Source organism: Pangasianodon hypophthalmus, chromosome 16, assembly GCF_027358585.1.
Source record: "Pangasianodon hypophthalmus isolate fPanHyp1 chromosome 16, fPanHyp1.pri, whole genome shotgun sequence".
NCBI lineage: Eukaryota > Metazoa > Chordata > Actinopteri > Siluriformes > Pangasiidae > Pangasianodon > Pangasianodon hypophthalmus.
Window position 1 is genome coordinate 12363189 of NC_069725.1, and position 26505 is coordinate 12389693.

The following is a 26505-nucleotide window of genomic DNA, read 5'->3' on the forward strand; positions in this document are numbered from 1 at the left end:
TAATAGGTTAATAAGCTAATAGGACAAGTACAACTCTCTCACTAAGTCTGAAAATTTGGGTGTACCAGTTTGTCATGTTCGACTCAAAATAGGAGGACAAGTACCACAAAGTTCCACAAAACAATGGGACAAGTACAATAGGACAAACACACACACACACACACAACAGTTGAAAGTGCAGACTTTAAGCTTTAATTTCAGGTTATTTACATCTCAATCAGGTGAACAGTATCAGAAATATAGGATTTTTATATATTCCCACCACCCCCTTTTTAAGGGACCAAAAGTAATTGGACACTTGGCTGCTCAGCTGTTCCATGGCCAGGTGTGACCACAGAAAACAACTATGGCAGATGACAGAAGAATTCTTTCCCTGGTGAAGAAAAACCCCTTCATATCATATATATGATATAATACTGACTATATATGATTATACTGTACAAGCATAGGTCTGAATTTTACACGATGCAGTTACTAGGCTTTTTATTGTAGTTTTCAGAAAACCTGGATCAGTCGCTCAAATTCATAAACAGAGAGTTCAAAAAGACTCAGTAAATTAAATCAAACTTGCCATCATTAGCAGAAATCATATGAAGATGGTTAACACAGTGCAATTAGGAGGTTTTATTTAATCAATAAAGACATAAATCACTGTTCCTTTAGTCGAGTTTCAACTTGCATCAGTTCAATTATCATTCTACGATGTAGAGAGTATCACTCTGAAATATACCCTGCATATATAGTGGTTTTTCGTGCTCTAATAGAAATGATATAACTAATCCTTTTATTACCAACCCTTCCTGATTTGACAATAGGCATGTTAGAGCAGAGAGAGTACTAAAATGTCCAAGGAACCATTGCTCTACTGATTCATACACTATTCATATCTTTGATTACTCTATCTATGTTTCTGTCTGTTAAATGATTAGTCTTATGCTTTAAATCAGTAAACTACCTTCAGGGTTAGAGGAGTTCAATGAGGTGCCTCACACCTCATCTGTCTCTGCTGTCTGTTAGCGTGAGGTGAGTAGACAGAGGATCTTGAGTCTGATTGAAGACTTCTCAATGCCTTACCCTGACAAACTGCAGGCCTGAACCTGCTGCTCTCCAGCCCAGTCACAACCTCAGAGCTGAAATAATAGGCAACTGTCTTCCATCACATATCACTACATACATGAAGAACAGGTCAGGCCAATGCATACAGATCTGACTTAACCTGAGTTTTTTTTTTTATTTTTTATTTTTTTTAATTTTAATGGATGCCCTTCTGTCCCAGGATATCTAAATCCACTAACTGTTTTTGTTTGTTTGTTTGTTTGTTTTTAAAATATGTTTTACATATTTAATTTCATTAGTCTCAAGTCAACCAAGGTTCAAAATGAAAAAAAAAAATCATGGAAGGGTTAAAAATAACTTTCTAACTATATGAAATGTCCTGTTGGCTTTCGGCTCTATGCACTGCGGTCTGTATATGCTTTTTCTATCCAACAGTCACTAGACAAACACACTGTCTTGGAGGGTGACAGTCTGCATTTGCATGAGGAAGTGGGGGACTGTTTACAATCAAAAATCATAAAATAATCATAAAATCATAAAATAATACACACAATTATTCAAATCTTCCAGCCAAGTAGCAGGGGAAACTACTTTCTCTTCCTCTTACAAAATCATTGTCATAAAAAATTTATACCTTTTTCTTTACTGTACAATTACTGACAGTGTTGAAGAATATTTAAAATAAATGCAATCAGTCATCCTTAATGGAAAAATCTACTTTTAATCAAATTGCTCTCAGTATCTAGAACCTTTGCAAACAGCTCAGCATAAAAGAGACAGATGGAAATATATAACTGCTTGTGTGTTTTCATATCAGATAATGGACATAAAATACATAACAAATTAAAAATGATCATTAAGCACAATCAGAGACATAATAAGTTTCAAAAGATTGGAGCAGTTAAAAAAAATGCCAGTAATTGGCAAACCCATGAGCATACTGACCCCCTGCACAGTGAGGAGGATGGTGATGGGAAGCACTTTAACTTTACCAAGAGTTATTAGAATGACATAGCCTTTAACATCACCGGCATGTATGACATAGAATGTGGACCTTATAGAAGAAAATGCCTCCAACCCCGATAGAATATGGTGGTGGATCATTGATGTTTTGGGGCTGTTTTGTGGATGGTGGTTCAGGTGCTCTTATGAAGATTAATGACATTAATTCTGCTAAATACCAGGATATTTTATCACAAAACGTGTTCGTTTCTGCTAGAAGGTTGGCAGTAGATGGAGCTTTAAACAACACAATGAACCCCAACATACATCCAAATCACAGAAATGATTAAAATAATACAAAAAATAAATGTCTCACAGATTTCAACTTTTTTTTTTTCTTCAGGTTTTAACTGTTGTCTGAATTAAAGAAGCGTGCTTTTCTCTCCTGGGCGGTTTCATCAAATATTTATATAGATGGCAATCATTTCTAAATTAGTGTTTTGTAGTGCAAATTGCACTGTTTTTTTGAACTATTAACTATTAATATATAGTGCCTATATATTTAAACTCAAAAATCACTTTTTGCATAGTGCCAAAAATTCTAGAAATGAGCACAATAAACCTACACATGGACTATGTAGGCATACAGCTGCTATTTTACTCTCGGAACTCCCCAGATGCATGTGACAGAATTCTCAGTAATCGGTGTGTGTATGTGGTCTCTACTTAAATCCAGTGGAAATGAGACTTCCCCTTTTTAGTCTCTAGTGTAACGGTAAGTTTCTCTGTTTTCTCCATTTCCTTGTCATATGCAGGCAACCACGCATGCTCACATAATGTACTGTGTTTATGTAATTGTGAGCTTATTACCTGGTCTGACCACTTAATTGCCTTCAGGTAGACAACAAAACCTATGATGAATCCTTCCAGTGAATGTCCTCAAGAAAGACTGCACACAAATCATGGAGTCCTGCTGGGGAAAGAAACACAGGACAAAAGAAAAAAGGGCACAATGCTTTGCTTTCTTACTGTCGGTGGGTCCTGATCTCTCACATGTGATTCTGCAATTTGTTCTGTGGAACAAGCTCTGACATGCACAAGGTGAGAGAGGGAGACACACAAAGAGAGAGAGGGTGATGAGAGACTAGAGAGTTCAAGATAAATGATGCAAGATGTTGGTTATAAATGTCACAGCTTTTGTGAAGAAAGAAAGAAATCTGAATATTATTCTAAAAAGAATAAGAAATAAGCTGAAACCACTCAATACTGCTGAAAAATTCGGTATATGTGGAGATACTTCAGTTTTAAGTGCCTGAGTTAATTGGATAGTGGCTGCTTTTAGGCACAGAAATAAACAGATATAAAACTTTACAATCTGATCTTCTAAACAATTTGTTAAAATCTTGTCCGTTATTATCTCTAAGAAATGAATGCTGGAGTGGTGCCATCAAGAGTGCATGTTTTGTACTTTTACTACTGTATGTATCCTTTACCCAGGAAAGTGCACATGGTGTAACTTTAATTAGCTGTTAGAGTAGTGGTCCTTAAGGTCTAATTATGTGCCTTAAATTATTTTAAAAGTTCCAGGTAAAATATTCATACTAAATATACAACATGTCCCCGTGTTGGTAGTACCTAAGTGACATGGAAAAATCTAGACTGTTACTTTTATACTTTTATTTTGAGAGTTTTGGTCATGTACCGGGAAAAAAAAAATTGGTCTTTGTATTGAACGATTTGTTTTATTAAGTAAGTAGATTTCATCATATAAAAGACAACAAACTAGTGAAGGATCAAAGTGACAGATCAAGTAACAGATCAAAGTGCACTAAAGATTTTCCTGTGTATGGAAACATTAGAGTCATACATTAACCACTTTTAAACACATATATTCATTCATGCCCATACACACATTCAATAGCTTCCATGATTCACCAACACTGTATCTGTCAACATTAAAGGAGTCCAGTGTGAACGGATCCTGGTCCTCAACTGAAGCAGTCCATATTGGCTTTGGCTCTTTCCATCTCATGAAGGAAGTTATAGAACTGTGGTAGAGTCAGTTCTGAAAGAGCACAGAACACAGAAAAAGATCTAGACCTGTCAATACCAATAATAAAGATTTGAAATTGATTATGGGCATAAATATTAAACATAAAACAATCAGGTGCATAAGCAGTCATGAAATGAAAAATTAGATGTTATATTTTTCAATTTGCTATTTAACATTGTAACCCTAATTCTAAATAACTAAAGATGAATAAAACTCATAGCAGCAGGCTAAAACCCAGTAAAAAGAGCATTCAGTTAAATGAATTAGGAACTTAAAAAAATACATTTTGATCTTACCCATATAAACATTTTCTGTTGTGTTGCCCTTCCTGAGCACCAATTTAAGCTGTAGACAAAAGTTGCAATTACAAAAGTGACAAAGTATTACTCGGAAAACAGGTTTAATGAAGTCAGCTAGCAAATGAATACACTAACACAGATAAATCTGTAAGCAGGCTGACATTATGCTCATCTCAGTCTCAGGTTTTATGGTATTAAAACAAAGTGTTAAAAAGCAAGCCCTTAGGCTATCATTCATGTGCGTGTCAGCTTTGTGTGTTTGTGTTTGGGGGTGGAGGGATATTTATGTGGGCAGGCTGAAGAGTGATTTACAGGTGAAAGACTGTTCTGAAGTCAGGAGAAACAACAACAACAGCCTGTGCTGTGATCAATCACACAAAAACCATTTGCAATATGTGTGTGTCTTCAAGGCTGGGAGAGATGGAAGGCCATTCTAACAGAGACAGCAATAAGAGCTGGTGCTCTTTTTGTCCGTTACACTGTGCATACCTTTTTTTTTCTTCTGTTCTTTATGCAAGACGGGGTCCAATATTTCTTTAAACTTTTGTAAACAACCCTTTATTTATGTGGTCAACAGAGAGTAAATTACAGTGTAATCTTTTGGTGTGCTGGGTTTTGAATTCAGTGTGATTAATTACCTGCAGGAAGATGTTTCCAGCTTTCTGCAGTTCACTTGTTCCTACAGTAACTACAAAAGTAGGCAAAGGTTTTATAAATAGCATTCATGCACAACAACTTCCTTTCTTTAAATCGCAGCTCAGTATTTATAGTAAGACCTGTCTGCACAAAGAACTGATTAAAGACAAAGATTCAGGATTCATGCACCATGTTGCTTAAAAGAATAGCATGTTACATTTCATCCCAGAATCTGTAATTACTTACCGCCAAATTTCCATTCCATATCCACCAGTTGGTTCACCATCAGCGTCTGTGCAACTGCCAATCTGGACAACACTGGGTAATGAATCCTCCACTAAGACAAGAAACATGTACACAACCCAAATCACACATTATATTTGGCTTTGCAGAATGTTAATGTGTCCCCTGGTGCATGAAACACAGTCACACCTTTATACAGTATAGTCTATATATTGGGAAAGCAAAAGATCTCAGTGGTGCCATGTATAGACAAAGTGGCACAATATTTCAATGTAAATTAATTACCTGATCAGAGAAGTGACTGGCCTTGTCTTCAGTCAACCCTACACAGTCACACATGAATCAGAGATTAGCATTATTTAGTCTACAGTGCCTGCATAAGTTTTGTAGTTTTACAAGGTGGAATTGAAACAAACCTCATTTTTGCCATTTTGTTTACCATTTGATCAAAAATTTGAAGGTGCAATGTATTTCTTTTATTGTGACACAAAGGTTAATTAAACAAAAGGCAGACATTATTTGGTGCAACCACCTTTGCCTGCAATTATAGCTGTAAGTCTTCTAGGATATGTCTCTATCAGATTTGCACATCTGCAGCCTGATCTTTTTTGCCAATTCTTCAGGGACTTTTGGTAAATAGTAACTTTCAAAGCTTGCCACAGTATCTCTGACTGATTGAGGTCTGGGCTTTGACTGGATTATGCATGTTGTTTGTTTTGAATCACTCCATGGTACCACTGGCAATATCCTTAGGGTCGTCATATTGGAAGGTGAAGCTCCGTCCATTCTCAAGTCCTTTGCAGAATGGAACCGATTTTACTCTAGGGTTGCCATGTATCTTACTGTATGTATCTTACCCTCAGCTCCACAACGTAGTGCTACCACCACCATGCTTCACTACTGGGATAGTGTTCTCAGGATGCTGGGGCTCTGCCAAAACATAGTGCTTTGTGGCAGTGAACACCTCACTCTTTAATTGCACACAGGTAGGCTCCACTCAACTAATTATGTGACTTCTGATGGCAACCAGTTGCACCAGAACTAATTTACAGGTTTCACAGTGAGGGTGTATATTTTATATTTGTAAATAATTTTGCAAACTATATTGATTTTCCCCTCCACCTCATACTTTGGGATATTTTGTATAGATTAATGGCATATAATTCCAATTATGTACATTTCAATTCCAGGTTGTAATACTACAAAATGTGGGAAAAATTGTTCTCATGCAAACTGTACATTATGTAAACTACTTAAAACCACAGATTAATGTGACTTTTACACCAATATTTTTGCATATTAGAATGTTTCTCTTTAATACAGTTTCTCATAGTCATTTTTAAAAGAGTAGGGAACATTGTATAGCCCTTAATGAGCCAAATGACAGTTCTTCACTGCTATACTTGCTGCTGTAAGCAAAGAAAGTGAAGCTTTAAACCATTTATTCATATTCTCATTGGTGATACTTTTATTTATATTTCTGTCTATGAAGTTATGTAAGAAAACATATCTATCCCTTTTCATTTGTTTTTATAACCAGATCAAGTGATGGGGTCACAGCTTTTGGTGTTGTAAATTACTGAGGAAAAAAGTCATACCAAGTGAGAGCAGGTCCTCTTTTACCTGCTCAGCTGTCAGGTTCTTCTTCATAGCACCTGAGAGAAACAGAAAGTTGATAAATTCCTTGGCCTATAACAGAAATGTCCTTAACCAGACTGACAATATCAACTAAGCTCTGCTGTACTTCATACAGCTTCATAGATCAATCACTGTGGGATTACTTACTCCTCCACTGTTTTAATCTCCTCTTAGGTCTTAAGTAGACAAATATTATTACAAAAGACATTTGGGTGCTGTATATTTAACAATACAAAATACTTACTGTCCCATCATAGTCAGTATAAACGCTCTTTCCATATATTAAAGTAATTAATGTACATTGACTGGTTCCTGGCTATGACAGTGATTCCTGATTATATTCAAGAACAACTCCAACAAACTTGATGAAAAATGTAACAAAAACAAAACTATATTATCTCTGATTTTGATCATTTCTGTCTTTAAACAACAAGCTTAGACATTGTAAATGTATCATTTTAGAAGCCAGGTAGCGGTAGGAGGCTTTCCGGTAGGCTATAAATGAGAAACAAGAGAAAACAACTTTGATTTTTAAATCTGGTTTCTACCACAGCAGTGAAAATCTACAAAGGCAATGGCGATTTATTTGTCTTAATACGTCTTTATCTTAATGACGTCTTGCAAAGCTGCAGCACATACGGTTGTGATTTCCAAACTCATTAAGGCTGTGTTTTATTTGTTCTTTTTTTCCATAGTTTTCTATAGGTTTATTTTGTTTTCCTGAAGCCGGCAAACAGAAATCAGAACTATGCTTCAGCGTAGAGTGTTGAGTAAAACATTTCATTCAAGTTTCAAAAGTTATTTTCATATGGACAGTAAAACAGGCAGTTACACTGTACAGTGAAATCTTTACTATGCATGCTATGTGGTTACTCTCAATACTGTACAGAAAGTGTTATAAATTAGTTAGAAATTACACCGTAGGATGGTATATCACACTGTAGTATGATATACATTACAAGTATGATATTATATACACTATATACCCAAAAGTATATGGACACCTGACCATCACATGCATATGTGCATGTTGAACATACCATTCCAAAACCATTGGCATTAATATGGAGTTGGTCCCCCCTTTACTGCTATAACAGCCTTCACTCTTCTCGGAAGGCTTTCCACTAGCTTTTGAATCAGGGCTGGGGAATTTTTGCTCATTCAGCCACAAGAGCATTAATAAAGTTGGGAAGTAATGTCGGGAGAAATGGCTTGATGCACAGTCGGTGTTCCAATTCATCCCAAAGGGCACTGTGCCGGTCACTCGAGCTCTTCTACACCAACCTTGGCAAACCATGTCTTCATGGACGTCGCTTTGTGCACCGGGGCACTGTCATTCTGGAACGGGTTTGGGCCCCTTAGTTCCAGTAAAGGGGAATTCTTAATGCTACAACATACAAAGACATTCTATACAATTGTGTGCTTCAAGCTTTGTGGCAACATTTTGGGGAGGAACCACATAAGGGTGTGATGGTCAAGTGTCCACACACTTTTGGCCATATAGTGTACAGTATATTACAGGTACAAATGTGAGGTAGGTAGGGTGTAGTGCAATAAGACAGTGACAGTAAAAAAGCACAGTAAAAAGATACTGGGCTGTATAAATATAGTGAAATTATAGATCAGTGGTAACAAGATATCAGGTCCTTATGTGCAAAGAGGCAGCGGTAGAAAAGTGCACTGTTAAAAAAAAAAAAAAAAGTCCAGTGCCAAGTAACAAAAATTAATCCTTCCAGAAACTGAGGCATAATCTTAATTTAGCCTATGGTGCAGGTCAGTTTTTTCAGTTCACACTGGCTGGGACATCATTCATTCATTGGGTCCCGGAACTTCATTTTGGTGCTTTCTTAGTTTGTAAGTAAATACAAACACAGTGCAAATTGTCTGTTATATCATTATAAATGTGTTACTACTGATACAATCAAATAAAATGTATTAGGTTGAAGAAATAAGCTTATTGTGCACGAAGCCACTTTCCATGTGTCACATTTAAAACGTGCGTTTATTAAAGCGGCTCTGATTATAACGCTTCAGTGAGCTTTTAATCCCACTAGAGTACACCACACCATTACCTCACTTTTAAACATATGAAGATGTGAGAGAGATCATCCAGCCTGTGTTATACAGAACAGCCAAAGACTTCCTGCTGTTAACTTTTGCAGAAAGTGCAAACACAACGAGCTTTATGAAGTCGTGATCAGCTCTGGGGAATTAATGGACACACTCATTTTATCTGTTGAGCGTTTGACCAGTGAAAATGACCAAAATACACACCTCTGTACAGCTTCTACTGGCAAATAAATAACATAGCCCTTCTTTCTGTGGGTAGTGCCAGTGCCTGTCCACACTAATCTAACACAGAAGTAGAACTCAGCTGAAGGTCATTTGTCAGTGAACAAATTAAGAGTGTGTTTTGGGATTACCATGTGGAAGCAGCAGAATGCTCTTCATTAGTCCTCTAAGTGGACCTGCCCCCATGCCATTCTCTCCTGCAAATTCACTCAGCTGGGCCAGGAACCGCTCTGACTGAAGCGCACACACAAACACAACCATCAACCTTTAATCTCACACAATGCAGAAACTCAAAGGCACTGAAATCTATTCTCTACAGGAAGGGCTTACTCACCTCTTTAGGCTCCAACAGAAACTGGTACAATAAATCAGTCAAACTCAGAAATTGCTGTAGACAACAGAAAGTAATGTAATTAATCATAACACAATGATTAGCCACTGACTTACACACACACACACACACACACACACACAGATTGAATTTTAAAATGTTATCTTCAATTAAAAAAGTACCTTTTCCTAAATCCTGCAATGTCTGTAAGGCTACTGTCTGTAAGGCAACTGACAACTTGATTGATGGATAACATTAAATTACCTTAATCACTAACAGCTTATTATCATATTATTATAATTAATTACCTAATTACCAGCCTGCCACAGTCTAATTTGTCCGAAAATAATTTTACACGTCTCATAATGACATAAAAGAGCTCTGTTTTGCGCCATTCCTTTGGCAAAGCATCCCACTTTTTATGATAAAAACGGTTACAGAGTACACATCAAACACGCAAAATCAAACCGATAGTTATTGATATTTCGAATCAAATAATGAGACACATACATATTCAATCACGTCTGTTTCCGTATATTTGTGATCACAGGGCTTCACTAAACAACATCCATTCGGGCTTTTAGTCCAAAAGTGTGCACATTTGGAGAAACACGTGTTTACTTCCCATTTCTTTAGACAGAATCATCATTTCTGTACATTTTCCCCTAAATTTTGCAATCTGATGAGCAGGAAGTGTTGTATAACGCTCTCCCTCTGCCTACATACCGGGATAGATGACTATGACTCACAGACAGATGATTCGCTACAGATCCGTCAATCATATTGCGTGTCCATAACTCCCACCTTCCGCATGACGGAGATAAACTTCCACGTTCTGTTTACATAACTAACAGATAGAAACATTTCTACAGATGTAAAATGCAGCCAGTAAACGTATGATTATGACGATATATGGTTTGTTTGTGTTTTTCAAGCGATTTGAGGTAATAAAGGATGTTTATATGAGAAATGCTAAGCAGGTATAGCGTTCAGCCTAATATAGAAAGCTACAAATTATACATTTCTGCCTCATTATATGATCAAAATCCACATTAGATCACCATGGGAAGTTATTACAAACACTTGTTGGAGTTTTAAAGTGAATTCTGAGCAAAAAACAGTCTTAATCTCATAAATTGTCATATGTAGCTTGATTAATAACAATCTGAGTAATTCTTGAACCTTAAACTCTGTTTCAGCTTTCTAAAGATACCTAGGTTCTGTGCGTAGTCAGAAGGACTCATGAGCAGCAACCTTTTTATTTTGCAATTGTGTCAAGCGTTAACTGTGAGAGAGACTTCTCCACAGCGAACAGGGGAAGGACAGGCGACATGGAGGTAAGAACGAAGTTGCCGAGATGTGTGCAAACATTTAACCCCACTGCACTTAGATGATAAACTGCATATCATTCTAAATTAGAAGAAGAGTATAAACAGTATGCTCCAAACGCACCTTTCAATTTCATTCATTTGGCTAATTGTAGTTACCTTCATTTTCAAAGCAGACCTTCGTAACAGGCTGCAAGGAGAGCACCTGGCTGCTTGCCTGAGGAATTTAACTACAGAAGGCCATTAGAACTGCTCTTCTCAAAGTCCAGCAAAATGAATTGCCCAAATTCAGGGTGCAAAGTTTGCCAGTAGGGATGTAGGGAGAGTTGATCACTACTATGTCCTCCTCACTGAGTATATTTTTTTATTTTCTAAAAAAAAAAACAGTTCAACACAGGTAATGACTTGTGCTTCATTTCTTTGATGGCTCAGATGTATGCTCTAGTCAATTTTGTGTTTGGACCATTTGTGAACCACGTTAAACTCCGTCTCGCATGCTATGTAGGTGTGACTTTTGTGCCATGTCATCACCACTGATATCTACACAACCAATGTGTTTACGATTAAATTACTACGAGAGCACAAAATTGTTTACAAGAGCACATAGTTCTTCATAGATCTAGCCTCTTAATTTTGCTCTCAAAGTGCACCAGATTGATGCATTTAACTTTAAAATGTACAAAAGTTTCTTATGTCCACCCACTACCGTCTGACGAAATCCTGTGCCAAACATTGGAATATATTATATATTATACTATATTATTATAATCATTAGAACATAATACAAATATTACATTCAGTTTAATTAAATTTCAGTTTTCTGCTGATCAAAGTCTGCAAGACATGAAAGACGTAAAGAGGAAATGTCGCACTGTAGCTGTCTGGGTGGCCATTAACTTTTTTTTTCCTGCTGAACTTTGGACTGTGTTGTCAAAATAAAAGTAACATATGATGATATCATACAAAAAAGATGTAACATATGGGATGCTGAAAACTGATCAGACAAATTATAAACTATAAAATGTTTAATAATGATGATTATAAATAACATTTAATCATTCTGTTGTAATACTGTGGATTTAAATTATTATTAATTATAATTAAATGTATATCCTACAGAAGCCGAGTCACTATTTATATTAGGTTGCTCTTAGTTTAGGGAACCATAATGCCAAGAACACCATATGGCCAAAGCAGGGTTGAGCATAATCCCGTTGCAGTGTGTGTATTTTGTTCAGTAGTTATTTCTGTAATACATATCTTGAAAATTTGGACCAGAACTACTTCTGTATGTATTAACTTCCAGTGACCTATGGTTATGATGAGGCAATATTGCACAAGCAAGAGTGTAGGTATACTGAATATTAGCGTAGCTGTGATTCAGCCATAAGCCGCTGATGATGTCGCTAACTCTACTGTAGTAACAGTTTCAGTGTAACTACTGCGAGAATTGGAAATCTATGTGGCAAACACAGACAAGATACAAAAGCGAAATGTCCCAGTGCGGTTATAATAAATATAAGCACTCTTGGAACACTGCTCGTCCAATCAAATTAATGAACCCCAACTAACTGTAGTATGATAATGATTACACCATGGCACTGTTAAATTCTCAAATCTGATTGGTCAGGAGGTGATTCATTTTCTATAACGGCAGCTCTGTTAGTAGTGTGGGCTGTAATTCGAATCAAAGGTATATATTAACAACATTCTAACACGTTATCAATTTCGGGACTTGTATGGTGGACATGCGACATAATCTAATAATAAACGATTTTTTTTAAAAATGTGTTGTTATTTAATGAAAATCATATAGTCATAGATATTTTGAAGATTTTCTGTAAAAAGACCTGTATTCATTAATGGAAGAGTCTTGGGTATATGTGCTCTGTAACAGTAAGATGTCTTTCATGGGAGAGTCTTCAGGACAGAGGTAACATTACAAGCTGTTTTTTTTTATGTGTGTGTTTTTTCTTGCTTGCTTTATTAACTTTAAGAGAGAGAGAGAAAAAAATAGACTGCTGAGACTATGTTAATGTAAGCAGTAACAGGAACTAACTTGTCTCGTGGATATTTCACTTTAAACATAACTATGAACAGTTTAAAAAAAAGCATGGTGTTGTTTGTTAATGAATTACAAATGATCAATGACAAATCAATTGAAGCTTTTTGGGATGTGCTGTTATAGGAAAATAATCCACATCGGGTTGTATCACACCATCCTGTCACGGATTATTTTCCTAGAACAGCACGCCCCGTCTTTTTCTTTTTTTCTTTGGGTTTTTTCTTTACACTGACTTATGATGATGATATTGGTATGAATGCTGTTTTTACAGTAGGGGTGTTGTGAAGAAGGGATGATTTGTGAATGCTGCTTGAGGAGTAGAAAAGCAGTGCTGATAAAAGTAAATTTCCAAAAATACAGCATTCCTCAAAAGCTTTGAGAATCAGCAATCATGTAAATCTTGTGTTATTTATCAGTTTTGAAGGAGTAGTCAGTGGATAAGGTTCTGAACTCCTGACCAGAAGGCTGTAAATTCAAATACCAGAACTTGAAGAAAACCACTGCTGGACTGTCATGCTTGGATAAAGCTTCTGTCCATTACATGGATGTAAACGGAGGCTAAGTGCATTTTGATTGTTGTGTTCATGGAAATGTGCATTTCATGGAGAGCTGCAAGTGTAACAGCTTTCAGCTCATATGTGCTGAAATAAACCCAAGTCAAACCCAAGTTGTGTTGTGTTGTGTTGTGTTGTGTTGTGTTAATTAGCCCGTGGTTCTTATGAAGGCAATAAACACCAGTCTTTCTCAATCTCATACAAAGCTCGAATCCAGAAACTCAGAAGTCTGCAGTAGAAGAAACAACAGCAACCCAGATAACAACACAGCCCAGATGCTAGCAGCTTAGCCTGCAGCTACACACATCCGTCAACAGACAAAAACCTCAGTTTCAGTTGTAGGATTCTGAATCCTTACCTGCTCACTGAATTTATTCAAAGTCTGAAAATCGCTGCTGACATTATCGGGCAGAGCGTCTTTAGTAAAATGCAACTGCAACATTATATCAAGCGAGTTCCTTGTCAAATAGCTACTGTAACTGAGCTTTCACATCTACCTCCGTATTTCCACTCACATTCATTTCAGCACTTTCGACACTGTCGCACAACGTGTTCTGTGGTTTTGTTTGGTGGTAAAGTTTATTCAAAAGTGTACATTATCATATGCATTCAGAGAATTCCAAGTAATGCAACAATAACATAGTTGAAGAATATATTTCTGTGATAAGGACTTGATATGTTGCCGCTTATACGTTTTATTTGCTTTAGAATGTATAGTATTACAGGCTTTGCCACATCTTCAAAAAAAAAAATCTGAATAAATAGTATATAGCCACATTATAGTATTATTAGTATTATTACTATTATTATTTTTAACTGTGTTACAGTGGTGGAAACCCTATATTATCAGTGTTATTATACTTTATACTTATAAAGAACTGGAATCTAAAGACAACTCAGAAGTTATAAAAAGAAGAAATTTTACAAAAACTCTCAAATAAATAGCTTATAATGGTTAAATGGGTTTGAGAAATCATAGTCTATAGTATTGACAGGTGCGTCTTACAACAAAGAGTAGCTTGGAAAGGGCGTCAAGCTGATAAGGTAAATGTAGCTTTCGTTTCGCGTTGTTGTGATTCGAGACCCGGGAAAAAAGTCACGCCTGAGCACTGCGGCAGCCACCGAGCAAGAACGAGACCAGATTTACATATTCGCCCCAAGGGTTTAAATGCGTGGGTGAAGTGTAACTCACCGCGACGGCTTGGCAACCTCAGGAGGCGTAGCGCAAAGGATTGATCAGTGTCGTGCTGTCCCGCGCCGTGAACACCAGCATTCCTGCAACAGGTAAGTTTCATTCCTCTTCTGCATGGAGCTGCTCGGAGCGCGCGCTCGGTGAGAGTTCAGCAGCACTCAGACCGCACACATCTGAAGGTACAGCTCTTACCTGCCTTTTCTACGCTTTTGTTCTTATTTAATAATGCAAATTATACAACAACAACAAAACTTTTCCTCCATGGGAAAATCATATATGAATCATACACTAGAAGTTTCCTAAGAACGATTATGTAAGTGGCATGCATGGAAACAGGAATTATTAGTAAGACTTTTTTTTCCATATTTGGACAGTATTTATTTTCTTTGCAAAGTCTGTGTAGAACGTTTTGTAAACTTTTCTTTCGATTAAAAACTAAACCTTTCTCATTCCCAGGTTTATATGAAAGGTTCATTAGCTTCGCCTGTGCGGCTGCTGCGTGTGTATGACACACGGCCCAGCATGCTGTGCTATGATAACGTTGGTATTGGTTGGGTCAAAGTCAAAGTTTAATGATTGCTGTGATTTTGGAGTTGGCTTCACGTGGTGTCTTTGTGCTAGGTGTATACTCAGTGCACAAATCCTTACTGCAACCAAATGCCTATTAAACTGTTTCAGAGCACACAGGAAGCGCGTGCTGTAGTCTGCAGATAGAATCGCCTTTCTGTTGCAATCCAGATCGAGTTGCGTGGTGATCCGGCTTCAGGTTTATTCACACAGTAATAAACCTGAAGCCGAATCCGAAGTGGCTTAGAGTTCAGATCAGAAAAAGAAAAGCTGCCACTCTCAGTTATTTGACAAGCAGCGTACCAGCAAAGCACCTGACTAGAAATAAATAAATAGATAGATAAATAAATAAAAACAGTGAGGGAAGAGGCAGTGAAGATGGGGCGCGCGGCAGATCAAACCCCCTGGCAGATGAATTGTCTGCTCGAGTGTACACTTCTGCTCTGTCGCGTTTTACACAGTGTGGCGCGCGCTAATTGGCGTTTTGGCGACGGCGCGCGCGAAATTCCCACAGGCCCTCGCGCAGGAACGACCTTACTGACTTACTGGCTTAGATGATTCTGAGTGTATATATTTATATGTTTATATATATATATATATATATAAATATATATATATATATATATATATATATATATATATATATAAATATATATATATATATATGTGTGTGTGTGTGTGTGTGTGTTAAAACGAGTTGGTGGTTTCGTCCTTCACCTCTATTTTCAGTTAGTCCTTGAAAATAGCTTTTATTCCAAATATTACTTTATAATACACTTTTATAATAATTTCCAACCTGGTTTACTTTTATCATCTGTTATGTTGTTAAGACTGTCCACGTGCCGTTTTGATTAGTGCTGCACAAAGCAGTGTTACCAAGTCTTTTCAGGGGAAAGTATAGCTAATACATGCTCAAAAAGTCGCTGGAAGCCGCCAGATGACGCCACGACCTAATTTGCATATTCATTGCTGCTCATTTGCATATCAAAACGTGTTGCGTGAAGTAGGAAGATTTTTTTAGAATAGAATAGGCTTATCAAAATAGGAAATAATAATTTATAACTTATTTCTTATAGAAATAAGAACTTTGCAGTGCTAATGGCACTACAGATTAACTATTTATGTATTTACAAAATACTATAATTTGTATCAACAGTGCAGGAAAATGGAGCAGTGGTAGTGAGTACACAGAGGTAATGGTATTGGAAGAAATCCAAAACCGTTTGAGTTTATTAATTGTAAATACTGCCAAGAACAGAGTTTAGAACAAAAAATAATGGAGATCACAGGTGGGACAAACAATGGTGATTGGTCGTTTGAACCAGTGGTGATCAGTGATTGGTCATTGGGAACAAGGGTACCAGTGATTGGTCATTGGGAACAATGGTGATCCTTGATTGATCATTGGGAATAAGGGTGACCAGTGATTGGTCATTGGGAACAATGGTGATAAGTGATTGGTTATTGGGAACAATGGCAATCAGTGCTTGTTGGGAATATGGCGTGGTGCGAGCCCAACTTAGTCAGGCTTTACACACTGGTGGTGAGTCAACCAAACCTGCTCTTTTGACTTGTTTAACCAGCAGTTGTGAGCTGGAGAACCATATTGAGCGTAGGAGAGTTACTAACGTCTGTTCATTTGTCACTGGATTTGTTGATAGTCTGTAGATAGTTGATGGGTCTAAAATGTCACCAAATCTAGCAACAAAGCCAATGCCGGTGGCACTGGATGGCATGCTGTTTTATTACTCTTTCAGTAACACAATATGGCAAATAATTAAAAGTCTAATGTTCAATATGTTTTAAATCCTTAGGTAAATAGGCTAACATTTTTATGTTGATGTAGTGTTATGCCTATAGACAAATCCAGTTGAGCATGCCTAGGCAAGTCAACTTGGTAGCCAGAGAATTAATTCATTTGTGGCCTTTCTAAAGCTTGACCATCAAGAGTTGCTATTGCAAATCGGCTATTAACAAACAATCTACTAGTATGCTTTTGAGAAATGAGAGGGCCTGATTTAGTACTACAGTAGGACCCCTGTATCTGCGGGGGCGGAAGGTTCCAAGCCGCCCAGCGGATGCCTGAAACCAGAGATAGTAGCGAACACTATATATATATATATATATATATATATATATATATATATAAAATGGCTGGGTAGCGTATACAGCATGGATACGCTGGACAAAGGGATGATCAATGTTCCGGGCAAGCCCGCACGAGATTTCATCACGTTACTCAGAACTGCGTGCAATTTCAAGTCAAGTCCAGTCAAGTGAGTTTTTATTATCATTCCTCTATATAGCTTGTATACATTGGAGCGAAATGTCGTTTCTTCAGGACCATGGTGTAACAGAACAGTACACAAGACTACATAAAGTGCAAATACACAACAGTGTCCGACGAGGGCAAGACAATAAATACACAGAACAATACAGTAAATACACAGGACAATAAATACACAGAATATGGGCTGTAAACTGTAAACTATTGTGTGATGTAGCAGCACAAGTGTAGCCGCAATATTGGCAGCAAAAACGAGTTCCATAATATAAAATTTGCATTATGAATGTTTACTGTATTTCTGAAATTTTCTATTTAATATTATCCGGGCCACGGTCAACTGCGGTTAAGTGAAACCGTGGTAACTGAAACAGCGGATACAGGGGTTTTACTGTATTATTATTCAGGCCATTGAAGAAGATTTTCAGTATCACACTGAGGTTCTGGAAGGCCACAGGCCTACAGAGATTTCCTATTGTAACATATCAAATACAGCCTCAGTAATTACCTGAGAAGTTGAATATATTGTGCTAAATGAGGTAGAATACTACACCGTAGAGTGCTATAGCCCTTCTGCTACTGGAGTCTGACACCACTAGTGTAAGAAAAGGTCCCTTTGATCGTTCCTATCTATCCTCATTCTAGAAGTCATTTAAAGAAACTTAATAAATGAATATTAACAAATAACACAGTTGAGATAGAAAATAGTATGTTCTGGGAACACTCAAATGCACACAGAAATGGCTTTCTGTAGTGTTCCCGTGGCAGGTAGGGGCTGGATTAAGTATCATGTAATGGAGAAGAAATTATGGAATGTACTTTTTAAGCACATTTGGTATCTTCCTGTTTTTAAAAGTCTGACATTCAGATCTAATGAGGTGTAGGAATTTGGATTCAGTGGGTTACATCTGATCTGATGGTTTTGAAGAGTAAACAATCTAAGTCTACAGAGATGATTTCTGGAAATGTCCAGAAGCTTTACAAGAGATAATGTTCTTGTTCAAGGCCAATTAATGTAAACTTAGATTGGTGTACTTAAAGCGAACCATTTAGGAATAGGATCATTCTGATCCATACAGAATTTTAACAGTCATACAGAACACATTGGTTTTTTTCCCTCAAATTCTCCTCTACTTCTCATATATTTCTCTCACTTTCTCTCTCCCCTTCTCTTTCTCGCTCTCTCTCATGTGCGTGCACACACACACACACACACACACTGCATTTACAGAAAACCCCCTCCCATTAGGTTTAGTCCCTAATCTCCTCACTCAGGCTTTCACCTTTGATGTAGCCTTTCTTTGTATTCTCACATTCAAACTCATTCATTCACTTATTCACCTTCACAGACACTCCCTTGGTGTGGCCTACAGTGTGTGTGTGTGTGTGTGTGTGTGTACACGCACATGCCCTGTAGCGCGTGTGTGTGTTTATGGAACCACATAAAGAAGTCTTAAACATCATAACTCAGGATACAGAGGGATGTAATGAGGTACATCTGCTCAAGCTGTGTGTGTGCTCAAGTGAACACAAATGATTAGTGTGTCAGTGTACATTGCTTTTATATGCAGGATGCACCTGGATACCTTGTGTTGCCTGTTGCAACTGTGTATAGGGGTTTGTTCACCTCTTAAACATCAGTATTGATAATTCAGTAACTACAGTGAATAATTCAGTCACTAAGACAAGTATGTAGGTACGAGAATGTAAGTCTGGAGCCGCCAACAGGAGCTAAGTTAGTGTGTTTGTGTTTGTACAGCTTTACTCCTGTTTAAAAGGAAAGGCAGTCCAAGAGAATGTGTGATAGACAGAGGAGAAAGGAGAGTATAAGTTTCACACAGTCACTAATCACACAATGTTTTTTTTACACAAGTCTAGCAGCTTTTCATCATCCTTACCTTTGCAGGTCACATTTATTTCAACACTTTCAACACTTCAGCTGCTACAATGCTGTCAGGATAAGTGATGTTTTCAACCACAAGCCAATCATTTTGACCTAATGTAGTGACCCGAGACTTGAACCTACAGTTCCGTCACATGCCTGATGTTACGCCATACCAGAGTGGCGGGACCATCACTCCATTTGTTTAGAAGGAGTTGTAAGCTTTGTTGTATTTACAAGGCAGCATGATTGTTATTCGGTTTTGTAGCAAAGCAACACCACCCAAACTCATTTGAGAGGCAGAAACACTCGTATAAAACAACTGTTTATACTGACAATTGTTATTCATGTCCTCAGTTGGTAGATAAGTCTGTCTGCCAGCTAACATATATGAATAATGCATGTTTTAAAAAGGTATCATTATGTAGTGTTTATTCAAATAAGACAGGTTGAACAAAGGATAGCCTCACCTAGGCAAATCATTACCATTAACATTCCTAGAGGGGACATTCATCATCAAGGTCAATGGGCTCAGTGACCTCTACATACCTGTGGAAAATCCAGGGATCACTCGGTTATGGTTTAGGTGCTTCCCCATCATTAGTCTTTTTTTTTATAGATGGTTGCAGAAGTAAATGTTTGTTTTTTGTTTGTTTGACTTCCCTTTCTATTTGTCACTTGTCAATAACCTTGAGGGGTCTGTCACTTTCACAGTTGTGCATTTAGCTCACTTAGCATTTAGCATTTAGATAGCTCATAGATAGAGTAACTGTGTTACTTAATGACTTTGTGCCCCGAAGTCACAGATTTACGTCTGCACTAAAAATTGTGTGCTACAAATCCCTGTTATCGTTATCCTTAAATTCTTGTTTGGAGAAAAATATATGGGCTGTGGTTTCCTCTAACAGTTAAATCAAAATTATTATTATTATTATTATTATTATTGCTGTTGTTGTTACTTGTTTGTTTGCCTATTTATTTATTGTTATTAATGTGTAATTGTTTTTATTTCCGCTTAGCAGACAAGAAAACGGAGAAGGAGCTACAACCCAAGCAGTGATGCCATCCAACAAGTATTCCTCCGCTATCATGGCGGAAAGTGACAAGATGACAGCCACGGTAAGAATTTGTGGCCCTCAGCTCTATTATAAACTATATCTCAAACACAGGCAAACATACACACACTACTGTGGTTACAGTGGATTCCAGTTCCTGTTGCATGTCTGTGCAGCATTGACAGTGTGAGGTAGAGTTATACCTATGTGTCTGTGGTATTATACTGTAGGAGAAGTGAATGTGTGGTATCAGCACAAAAAGTACCCTGTAGGTATTTGGTATTCTAAAGCACTCAATCACACACACACTTTTAATTTCTGACATCCTGCACCATCCTTGCTGTGTTGACAAGCTGACAGGGAGGGAAGAGGGACAGAGAGGTTTTTTTTGGTGTGTCTGTGTGTGTATGTGTGTGGTGTGTGTGGTGTGTGTGGTTCTGGCAAAACAGAAAAGCGTTCACCCGAGCATTCGCCGGGAAACTGCAAGTTCAGATGACAAGTGCTACAGGTACTGCTGGTTTCCACCAACTGACTTGAAACAAGTGTCAGGAATAACAGAGTGAGCCAAAGCAAACATGAGGGATGATGGTGCTACAAGCACTAGTCATGATGCACCCAGTCAAACTATGAGTAAGGTTACACATGGAGTAGGGGTTGACTACTGGAATAATACATTTGAGGCCAAAAGTTTGCATATATTTAGGCTAAATACATTTAAATTCAATTTTTCACAACTTCCCACATTTCCTGTCACCATACATTTCCAATGTTAAGTCAATTAGGGTATCTACTTTATGTCCATAAGAGGACATTTCAGAATAATAGCTAAGAGACAGATTTATTTCAGCTTTTATTATGTTCACTTTGTTAGTATTTAGTGGATTTGCCATCTCATTACTGAACTTGAATCAAGAACCTGGGGTATCCCCCACAACATGATGCTGCCACCCCCATGCTTCCCAGCTGGGATAGTGTTCTTTGGTTTAAACCCTCAGCTTTTTTCCTCCATACACAGCACTGTTCATTAAAGGCATTATATGAATATGATTATGGCCATATAATAATCATTATAATCATTATAACAGTTATAACTAGAATAATGGAGGTCCACAATTTTGTTTCTCAGTGTCTTTGCTCTAAAGTTAGGTCTTTTTACAGCCACAGGTGCACTCCCAATTTACTCCTAATTGTAAAAGTTATTGCAGCAATTTCTGAAATCTTCCAGACTGTTTAAAGTGACAGTCAATGTGGTGTATGTAAACTTTTGACCCACTGGAATTCTGATATAGTGACTTAATGCTGAAATAAATCTGTCTCTAATTTATTAATTTAAAATGACCCCTGACATGAACAAAGTAGATTGACTTGCCAAAAGAAATGTATGGTAACATGAAATGTGGATGTGATTTGAAAAACTGAGACTAAATATATGTTTAGCCTAGGTGTACCTAAACTTTTGGCCTCAACTGTACATTCACTAGTTGCTGCTGTGGGGATGTTGACTAGTCGGGGCTGTTGAAAAACAGTGAGACATTAAAGAAAGCATCTAATGTACTTATAATATTTCAGAACAGATTAAGCCAATGGTACAGTTAGCTGCACAAGAGTACACTGGGAAATGTCTTTAAGTATGTTTTGCTTTAATGAACCTTTAACACTTTGATATCACTGTGCATGAAGTGGAGAGGTGTGCACAAGATTATTTTTTTAATCCCATTCCCAAAGGAATTCCTCCAGCAGTTATTTTTGTTGTTCTTTAAAGCTAAATCAAATTTCATGATAATCCTTGCACTGTGGCTTACTGAATTCCACTCTGAGCAGCCCAGTGTTAAAGACTGCATTCGGAGCCATGGGCTGCGCTATCTAATCCCACTCAGCTAGTTTAGTGTCAGATTAGCAGCACATGCCAGCTCAAAGAAGCTGAACCAGACTTGTTTTCAGGCACTACTGAGGCTGGAGCTGAACAAGGTGGAAAAACCTCCCAGACACTGTTGTAGACATCACATCCTCATCTAGCGTTAAGATATAAGGAGCTTGCAGGCTCTGCTGCACAGTCTTAATTTCAGAATCCAAAATTTCATCTGAGCTGCCAGCTCGACCTCACGAGTGTGTTTTAAGAATTGGTACACCCTTACATAGTGTGATATAATACACAGATATATTGGTTTGCCCATTTATTGCACAAATGTGATATAATGTGATATAAAAAAAAAAGCTAGAAATTTAATATACAGCGTGTGTGTGGCTCTTAATTGAAGCGTGATTTGAAGCATTCTTTGCTGCTCATAAACCAGAATAAAAAAGAGAAGTCCTGAGATGAATTTACCATATTACTGTAGACAAGACATGTTAACAGGATTTTGTTATAGACTTTTTTGAAGCAAACGCTAACAGGTCCGATCTGTGTGGTCTTCAGGGTTGTTAGTTTATTCTTACCATTAGGAGTGTAGACTCCTGCATCTTTCTTCTGTGCATTGAAGGGAAGCTTGGCTCTTTGTGCTGTGACGGCAATATTAATGAATGCTCATTACATTCAGGTCAGTGAGTGGTCCACCCATGCATGCCCATTTGAGTGTAGCTATGGGTAACAGCCACACTTACAATGAATGATTGGGACAGCTGTGATTCTATGATACACTAGAGTCCAAAATCTTTGAGCACTCTACCAAGAATGGTTTTAATTTCATAAATTACCAAAAAAAGCCCCCAAGTGTCACAAAAGAAAAGCATTCTCCTTTGTGTCAGGAGAGTTTGAATACCAACGATAGCCATCTGTGGCCGGGAGCCAAGCGAGCAAAATTGGCCATGCTGTCTGGGTGGGAGGGATGGTAGGCTCCTGTCAGTAACACTAATACTAGCCAGCCGTGGACGCCTGTGAGTTCACGTATGTGGAAGAGGGCACATAGTCCTTTCTTCCAAGTGTGTTTTGCTGCCCTGTGAAAGAGCATCATCAGCAGTTCACAAAGATGTGTTTTGCAGGCTTCCCGTGTGTGGAGCGTGCACATGTTAGCCTTCACCCTCCCCAGCTGGTAGCTGTTGTATCATAGGGTAAGAGCTGGCTGTTAGATGGGAACTGGGAGAAAAGGGGGGAGGAGAATTAATTAAATAAATACAATAAAAATAAACGAATTACAAACAATACCTAATTAATTTTAAATAGAAAGTATACATGTACGCAAGTTAAAAAAACAAAAATTATAGTTCAGACAAGATTGTATCACTCTGTATTAATACAGTAAATGCCAAAATTATTGGCACCCTTCATGAACATAATAAAAAAGAATATACAAAATTAATAACATAAGCAAAATAGAATAAGTGATAAGTGATGGAGATGCTAAACTGCACAGTATTCTTAACACAATTTTACTTTTTGAAAAAGTTTTCTTTACCCCTGTGAGCAGGTCCGGATTTACTGTACAATACTTTCCTATTAGTTCCACTGTAGTTATTGAATAGTTCATGGGAGTCACGAATAATATCCTTTAAGATAATTATAATCCTTATGTTTATGTGTTGCAGAGTGCAATGTGCAATTAATGTTTGGTTAAGTGTCTCCTGAAGAGAAGAACAGCACTAACCTAATGTCTAACAAGTTTGGAGACACTTGGAAGAGGATCTTTGTCCATTCCTCCATTCAGAACATTATTTATATTTTTTGTGAAATTTATATGACCTCTATCTAAAGTATCACTCTGTAATGGAGAGATAAATGGCTGTGTGTGTATGTATAGTGCGGGTGTATTGTAGAAAGAAATGGCCAGTCAAGGAATGCTGGGAGTTTTAAGGAAGTGTCACTTGGTTTCTAGTAGCTTGTAGCTCTCTCTCTCTCTCTCTCTCTCTCTCTCTCTCTCTCTCTCTCTCGCTCCCTTTCTCTCTCTCTCTCTTTCTCTCTTTCTGTTTTTACCCCAAGGGGCCCAGTCCAGTCCAAGAGGAAACAAGTGTATGAAGCGAAGACCTCTTTAAGCCCGTTAAACCCCACCTTCAGATTTTCCCCCCTCCCTAAAATTCCAGTCACACAGTTTTTGGAAAGAATTCGTAACTGCTGGTCATTCAACACCTGCTCATGCTAATTCGGTCTTCCATTTGGTCTTGGTCATCTGCTAGTTTACTTCCAGACCTCATGTACAGGAACTTTTCAGAAATGATCTCTTCACTCACAGTGTGCACGAAGGGTTTTATTTGTGGAACAATCATCCTTAATCCATAGTCCATGGGACTGTAGTTACAGAAGCTTTATATACATGTGAAGCCAACTAACCACATTGTTTTGAACTGCTGCTCATGCTGCCTCACAGGGCAGTGTAACACACTCAGAGGAAAGTGCTATATGCCCTCTTCTGCATACTTGAGCACACTGACATCCACAATTGGCTAATGGTGCAGAAAGGGCCAGTATGCCATCCTTCCCACCCGGAAAGCACAGCCTAGCCACAGAGGCTGTAACCATACACATGCGATAGTAATGCCGGGATTTGAACTTGCAATCTCTCGACAATAGGGTGTACACTTTTTCTGTTGATACATTATTTTTTCTTTATCGTGTAATTTCCCAGTCAAATGAAAGTGCTGGTCAACAACATTATAATTGAGTTGGTTATTTTTGTCAGTGTGTGCAGACAACATTAGTGAATAATATTCTATCTTTATTTTGTTTTTATTTTTTGTATTTCATGGTCTGTACATGCGGAGACAAACTCTAGCGCTACCACTCTGTCTCACAGTCTTTGCCTTAGTTTTTTAATAAACGTTGTAACAAAAGAAATTATAAAACACATTATAAAACAAGTTATAAAATATGAGTAGGCTATACATGAATACTAATCGACTTGAAATCAATTTCCCTCATAGATAATAAATATTTCTGATGTTGCAAGAGTCAGCTTTTGAAAGCTTTGAAGTCTTCTCCACTTGCGCAATATGAGAGGCATGTTCTACAGTGTTAATATTTTTATAGTATTTTTAATGTGCTCTCTTGATTGCTGCCTTTGAGTTTTAGTTTTAGAAACCCAATCTGTCCACATGGCACAGGGAGTCATCCCTCTGACTGAATTGTGTGTGTGATTCAGAAGACTAGATCCAGTGGCATGTGGAGTTAGGGAGTGTACTAGGTTGCTGTGTGTGTGTGTGTTTGTGTGTGTGTGTGGTTACAGGGTTAACGGGTGCATACTGGGGAGAGAGGGGGCATTTACCCACACAGCAGACCTTTCATGTAGAGTGAGGGAGAGCAGTGGGAGTAAAAAGGGAGGGGCTTTCTTTTTTAAGTCTCTTTTTTCATTAATTGCTCTAATGGGAAATATCCAACTGTACCCTCTCTCTGCCTTCCTCTCTGACTATCACACCCAGACACACTCACTGTCCATCTGTTGCTTGTTCCCTGTCTGCCTCTCTGTCTGGTGTGTTTGTGTGGCATGGAATATAAGTCAGTACATCATGGATTTGGGTCTTTTGTTTAAACTGTATTTATTTTACTCCTTGTCTGAACACGGGTTCAACTGTAACCATTTAGACAATCAATAATTCAATCAATCACTAAATAAACAAACAAACAAAAAAATAAATAACGCTTTACAGATATATAAAGGTGAATTTTCCAGTATTTTTTTTTTTAATTTCCAAATATAAAATGAATTGAAATTAAAAATGTAATTTTGTTCTTTTATGGTTCCATTCAGTAGATGAGATGCAAGACATTCAGAGCCATAGTAACCTGGAACAAAACATCAGTTTAAATTGTGCAACTGAATAATTGCAAACTAATATAATTTAAAAAATAAGTGGAAACTCACCCAGCACACAGCTTTTTGCCTTTTTTATGTTTCCTACATTAATAGGTTAATCCTTTAAATAGCAGTATATGGAGCAAGGGGGTGACAAAATACTCATTTGATGACATACTGTGATAAGGAAATCTGTTGATAAAGCATACGAGTAATCCTAAATCTTCTTAACAGGTCTGTTATTTTTAAAACTACTCAGGCAAAGTTTAATAACGTGATTGAATTTTTAATATGATTCCACCCTCAGTCTGGGGTCTGTAGTCATGCATAGTTATTTACAGTGGATATAAAAAGTATATAAAACCCCT

General features: G+C 37.6%; 2 protein-coding genes across 7 annotated transcripts in view; one reads left to right on the forward strand and one right to left on the reverse strand.

Moving 5' to 3' along the window:
* Positions 1-1221: 1221 nt before the first annotated feature.
* On the reverse strand, positions 1222-13966 carry commd7 (COMM domain containing 7). Its single transcript, XM_026920136.3, has 9 exons — positions 13796-13966; positions 9494-9547; positions 9291-9393; positions 6828-6884; positions 5515-5552; positions 5233-5323; positions 4989-5038; positions 4348-4396; positions 1222-4063 (listed from the first exon to the last, which is right to left on the reverse strand). The coding sequence occupies exons 1-9, from the start codon at positions 13877-13879 to the stop codon at positions 3987-3989; spliced, it is 603 nt and encodes a 200-aa protein (XP_026775937.1). The 5' UTR covers positions 13880-13966; the 3' UTR covers positions 1222-3986.
* A 537-nt stretch (positions 13967-14503) lies between these two features.
* dnmt3bb.1 (DNA (cytosine-5-)-methyltransferase 3 beta, duplicate b.1) overlaps positions 14504-26505 on the forward strand; it is a 47422-nt gene continuing 35420 nt past the window's right edge. For 2 of the 6 annotated variants that reach the window (XM_034311868.2, XM_034311869.2), the window contains exons 1-2: positions 14504-14808; positions 20385-20481. In XM_034311868.2, coding sequence (XP_034167759.1) covers positions 20422-20481 — 60 coding nt within the window. In that variant the 5' untranslated portion in view covers positions 14504-14808; positions 20385-20421. Of the gene's footprint in view, positions 14809-20381; positions 20482-26505 lie in introns of all 6 variants that reach the window. The other 4 variants (XM_026920662.3, XM_026920660.3, XM_026920661.3 and 1 more) reach the window with 4 other exon arrangements.

What these genes read in the sequence shown, in the direction of transcription:
- commd7 (XM_026920136.3), bottom strand. Translation starts at nt 13,879, where the DNA reads ATGTTGCAGTTGCATTTTACTAAAGACGCTCTGCCCGATAATGTCAGC. An exon ending in CATTCTGCTGCTTCCACATG is followed by an intron (nt 6,885 to 9,290) that starts GTAATCCCAAAA and finishes TGTTTCTCTCAG; the next exon opens with GTGCTATGAAGAAGAACCTG. An exon ending in CCAGTCACTTCTCTGATCAG is followed by an intron (nt 5,324 to 5,514) that starts GTAATTAATTTA and finishes TTCTTGTCTTAG; the next exon opens with TGGAGGATTCATTACCCAGT.